The sequence below is a fragment of the Trachymyrmex septentrionalis genome, unplaced genomic scaffold (genome assembly GCF_001594115.1).
Source record: "Trachymyrmex septentrionalis isolate Tsep2-gDNA-1 unplaced genomic scaffold, Tsep1.0 scaffold189, whole genome shotgun sequence".
NCBI lineage: Eukaryota > Metazoa > Arthropoda > Insecta > Hymenoptera > Formicidae > Trachymyrmex > Trachymyrmex septentrionalis.
Window position 1 is genome coordinate 96,627 of NW_017305061.1, and position 6,299 is coordinate 102,925.

The window sequence follows — 6,299 nt, forward strand, 5'->3', positions numbered from 1 at the left end:
TTTGTATCACAAGGAACTGACGCTAGTATGTTAATAAAAGTGTTTGACTAGTAAACTATTACTTGTTTCTGTAAATTGTGATGATTTCTCGTATATACTCTTTCTTACATAATTAATAATTATAAAACAGAGTACATTACTTGCTCATAATTTTTAACATTGACTAAATATTTATTTATTAGTGTTTGTGTTTTGAATTTTCATATTTTTCTGTTTCTTTTAGGGACCAAATTAAAATGTACATCAAATTCAAATGATAGCGACATCCGATCTCTCTACTCTCATTGAAAGATAATTATGTGGATATATAGCTTGAAATCTACTCCTATGAATAGCATCTTTGTATTCTTGCGACGAATATAAAAATAGGGTCCGCGTACGAGCCTGAATTATTTCTTCCGCAAAGCTGAGTGAGAAGCACCCGACCAATGGACATCCCGTTCACTTATTTACCGTGGCCCCAAGCAAACTGATCGTGGAACATATATTGAATTTTTCATACGGACCGCCTCGTCTTTTTTCCGTCGCTCGAGCTCTTTTTAAAAATTCCTACGCGAGAGACCGGTAACCTCGATTCTTCCCTGAAAGATTGAACGGCCGTTTCGCATCCACGAACGAAGTGTTCTGTGTCCAAAATGCGCGTCGTGACAGTCGTATTGCTATCAATTTCGCTATTCTGTACTTTCCAACACAGTCACGGATACAACATCCTAGGTATTTGCCCAAGTACAAGTTACAGCCACCAACAATCTTTTCAAGCATTGATGAAAGCACTGGCATTTCGTGGTCATAAGGTTACTGTTTTATCAACAGTTCCCTTAAAGGTAAATTTTTTCCTTATTTTTTGCTCTAATCCTTTATCTTTATACAACTGACACTCATCATTCACTTATTTTGTAAATATAATATAAAAATATTAAAATTTTTATATAAATAACTAAAAATTTTTGCAGCAAATTTTATCTTAAATTTATTTAATTATATCATTTTAAAATAACGTATAACTTAAGGATGTATGGGCGTCATTTTTACAAATATATTAATATTTATACTTTAAACAAAAATATATTGTTCAATAAAAAGGGAATGTTTTGAACACAGCTTTTATATATATATATAAAAGCTGTGTTCAAAACATTCCCTTTTTATTGAACAATATATTTTTATGATTTATTTATTATATTTGTCATTATAATTTTCAAGTTTATTTATTTTATTTATTATTACTGTTATTGTTATAAAATTTAAAAAAATAATAAAAACATTTAACTTTTTTTATAAGTATTTTAAATATTTAAAATATAACTTATGCAAAGTTTTATTGCAATTCATTAATTAATTACAAAGACATATTGGATTGGAGAAAAAGTTTTGTGATATTTTGTTAGTTCAAAATTATATATACAATATCTTCGTTAAAAATGATCAAAATTTAAATTTAAAGAAATGGTTTTAAAGTTTGAAATCCCGATTTTATAGAAAATTACGAGCTGCAAGAAAGAAAATTTTTTTTCTCAATTTGTGGATCTATAACGTACCAAAAAAATTGAGAAATTTTTCGACTATCTATATCGTGAAAGTTTGGAGTTTTTTTAAAATATTTCTACGATTTTTTGTTTTTCAGTTATTCGCGAGTTAAGTAAAAAGAAGTATTCTAACTTTGATTGCTCATAACTCCATTAAAAAACATGGTATTGCAATTTAAAAAAATAAATTCTTAAAACATTGCTTTATCGAATAGTATGTTAATTTTTTAAATGTAAAATATTTAAAAAATTTAAGTTAAAAATATTACTATCCTTATAATAAAAAATATATTATGCAATGAAAAAAAAGACCCTAATATCATATTTTTAGCTCAAATATATATATATATATTTTTTTTTTTAAATTATATCACTTGATAGAGAACGTTTCAGCTTTAAGAATCTGTTTTATTAATTACGGTATGATTTTTAACAGAGTTATGAGCAATTAAAATCAGAATGCTCTTTTATTTAATTTGCGTGTAACTTGATAAAAAATCGTAGGAACGTTTTTTAAAAACAAATTTTTAGGAAAAACTTTAAGTTTTCACGTCAGATGACGTCGAAAATTTTGCAACAAATGTATTCTGTATATAATTTTGAGGTAACAGAATTCTGCAGAACTTTTTCTCCAACTCAATAGAAATAACTCAATAAACTCAATTTGTTTATTTACTGGATAATTAGCTTATACATCGCAATATAACTTTACATAAATAATCTTGAATACATAATGTATTTATATAAAAAATTGAGATTTTTGTTATTTATTTTATAATATATTTGCATACATTTTTGTTAAAGATTTAAAGATTATTATTTATTAAAATAACTTATGATCCAAATAGTAAATCTAAATTTTAAATGTGATTTAGGGTAATCTGTAATTTCTTCATAATTTTGTTATGTTGAAATATTACGCATACATCTTTAAAAATACGTTAGTGTTTATTATGTTTAAAACTTGGTGTTGCAAAATTTATTAATTTGATCACCATTTTTATCATCAAATATCGTTATGATTCAACGCTCTTGCCTAATATCGTTACTTACGAGAATCATCACCAATAAAGCTGCTTTGTACTCGCTAAGGACTCAAGGCGTTACTGTTCACTGTTATTTTCGTTTGATCTCGATAAGCTTACGACTTTAATCGCATTCCAAATACTTTTGGAATATTAACAATCTTCTTTAATATTATTATTAAAACCGAATTTTGCGTATACGTTTTATTCAATTTTTTGCTCTCAGATATAGGAATCATTAGACAAAACAAATTTTAATCTATAGTGACAGAGAATTCACAGACAATAAAGATTAGACTCGATGACTTTCATTCAAGCTTTTCTTTCGTCTGCATTTTACTTACTTCTACACTTTACTTATTTCTAATTGATTTTTCTCTGACGTTCTTCTTTCAGGTTTTCTCAGATTGTTTGCTTAACATCTCACTTCTTTCCATCTGTCACGCGTAATCCTTCTCTTTTCTTCCTCCTTTTTTTGTCTCTTTCTCTCTCTTTCTAAACTCGAGTTCAAAGTTACGCAAACTTCGTTTAGCTTCAATTTACTCCTACTAACATTTCTCTTTGCTGAATGTGTTCTCATGGTTTGATGGTCCTGTTTCTTTCGCGGCAAAATTAGAGATTAAATTGTTCACATAAACTGGATAAAACCTAATTAACGAAAATATAATTGCCTTGCACACAAAACTATCGCAGTATTTTATTGTTTCTTTTTTTTAAGTTTACAATAATTACTGCGCTATTTAAACATATTTTTTTGTATTAACTTGTCATTTGTAATATTTAACTTTATTTTTATATTTATTATAGTAAAATAAGAAAAAAATTTGTTCATCAAACTAAACACATTCAGTTGTTTGCAGATTTGATTAATGCAAAAATTTAATCGAATTTAACCGTAGCACAATGGGCCAAGAGACCAGAAAAAGTGGCCAAAAGTACTAAAAGTGCTCCAATTGTTGTTAAATTGAGTATTCAGGGGTTCTTGAAATTGCTGATATCAAATCCAAACTTAAAAATTAGAAATTCAAAATGGCGGATCCAAAATGGCGGAATAGAATGTTAAAAAAAATATCAAACCCCGACGCGCGACGCATCCTGGCCCTCTCTCACACGTATAATTTTAAAATTTTTTAAACAGTTTTCTTTTTTAAACATACTTACTTAAAACTGACGTTTTTATACATCTACACATATTTTTTATACATATATTAAGTGTCAAGCAAATTAGTTGAAAAACTAAAATTATTTTTTTTAAATAATGTAAATAATTATAATAAACAATTTATATAATAAACGCATGATAAAGTAAATAATAAATACACACACACACAATTTTTATTTTTTGTAATTTTATGAAATATTATTTTTTTATGATTGTTAATAATTATTGCGTACAATAGTATTTATAAAATCAAATTCCGCAGTGGAAGTTTGTAGAGGTTTTGATTAATTAATAGTTTAATATCAGAATACTGCAAAAGAGCATGCTTTAAATCTTAAATCTCTTCTAAAAACGAATCGATCTTTGTTGCGGATAACGATTTAGAAATCATATTTCATACAAATTTTAATTATGAAATAACATACAAAATATTGGAGAAGAAATAAATATTACACAAAAAATGCTATTTGCGTCAAAACGATTAATCGACAATTGTATAAGTCAACTTTTGAAAATAGAAAGTATGTAGACACAAAATTAATAATCGCATTATTCTAAAATTTTACATAAATGTACATATATTTCTCTGGATAGCAATAATAATTTTTCTAAATTGAATGATGCCAATGACTGTGTTGGCCACTTTTGGCCAGTTTCTGATATCTCCTTCACTAAGAAAAAAAATTTCACTACGAAAAAAAATAATTTGACTCAACAAAATACTGCGATCAAACATGCAAATAAATATCAATATAATAAGAGCAAAATATTTTATTTAATTACTATGATGATTTTAAATTTGGTTCATCTAAATTAAATTATTGCATACAAAATGTTTATTTAATTTTAGAATATATTTAATTAAATAAGAATTCATTTTGATGATCCATTAAATAGCATTAATTGTGACAACAAAAGAATGTATGTATTAAACTTATAATAATTTAAATTGAATAAACTATCTTTCTTGCTCATTCAAGTATTTATGAAGTATATTGAATATGAAGACGCATTAGTTTGATAAAATAGTTGTTTCACTTGAAAGTCATTATAGTTAATGTAACGTAAAAAGTCTTATTAAAAAGTAATGAATTTATTTGATTAAATTGTTGTACATTGAAAGAAATGTTTTGTACCAATAACCAAACTTTTGTTACTGACTATTTGTTGACAAAAACTATTTGTTGATATATGATCAATCAAACCGTTGGTTACCACAACATAATTTGTTGAATTTACTAAATGAACTAATAATTTAAAAGTACAAAACTGTTTTGTATGTTTATAGATCTTTTGCAGTTAGAAATAGAACATTTTGTTACCGGAACAAAACAATTACATAAGAATAATATACATATATACGAGTATCTCACTTTCTATAGAGTGAAATTATGTTTGGCGTTTTTGAATTTCCTTAGCTTAGCAATCCACACAGCAATGGAAATCTCTGGGATATACTGAAATCATCGCGGATATATGAAATATATCTCAATATTTTTAAGATATCATCAGTTTATTATAATGACTAAATCATGAATACACTTCCCGTATAAGATATAATCAGGAAATATTTTACTCCAAACAAAGTAATTGTACAATACACTTAGAGATATTCTAAAGACATTTGGAACAAATAGGATATCTTCCAGTCATTTCTAAGATGTCTCTTATATAGAACTTATATGGAATAGTAATTATTGTACATATAAAGGCATAATTAAGAAAATTATCTTTCAGGTGGTTTATAATTAGGTTTTATATTTAAGATTGTCTCAAATTTGTCTTCAGATACTGTATAGATCATCTTATTCCACAAACACAATAGCCCTAATAGCACAATATGAATAATAAACAATATTTCCAATCGAGAATCCGTTCTGATTTTTTTCCATAATAGGTGGCCAGCTCGTGAACGATTGAATGTGATTGATTGGATCCATAAGTAAAAACCAATCATATTCATTTGCTCGACGAGCAGGCTTACTTTCTTGGTCATTTTCACATTTATAGCCGTTTTTTCGGATGCAAATTTAGGTTTACGACATCGCGATTAACGCCGTTAGTCGACGGTGTTTACTGTGACCAGTAGCTACACATAATAATTGTCAGCCTACAATTAAAAATGGTTAAAACAAAATTTAATTTTTTAATATAAGTATGCAAGTAAAAAAAATCATTGCTGTGTTATTCATAAATTTGTACTTTCTTGATGAGCGTAATATTTTTAATCTGTCTGTTTTTGGTGGTTCTTCGTATATATCATTTATGAAATGTATTTACATGTTATGATTCTTATTCTTTGTATTATTTTATTTTGTTTTGCTTTTTAAATCTATATTATAAAATTAATGTCATCTAAACTTTATAGAATATATTTTCTTTTGTATAATTTTAATATTATATATTGTGTTATTTTAGGTGCAACAAGTACAATAATGTCTATATTTATACCGATTAATTGATATACATTAAAAATATATTAAAAACAATACAGGTCAACATGAATTTTGACATAAATAATATATAATCCCGAAGGCATGTTAAAATTAAATCCGTAACCCAAATTGCTCCATTACGTCAAGTTTC

General features: G+C 26.3%; 1 protein-coding gene across 1 annotated transcript in view; it reads left to right on the top strand.

Annotated features, from left to right (window-relative positions):
* The first annotated feature begins 411 nt into the window (after positions 1-411).
* The window catches only part of LOC108746714 (UDP-glucuronosyltransferase 2C1-like), a 130,035-nt gene continuing 124,147 nt past the window's right edge, over positions 412-6,299 (top strand). The window contains exon 1 of the mRNA XM_018483646.1: positions 412-824. Within this exon, the coding sequence (XP_018339148.1) occupies positions 636-824 (189 nt within the window). The 5' untranslated portion in view covers positions 412-635. The remainder of the gene's footprint in view (positions 825-6,299) is intronic.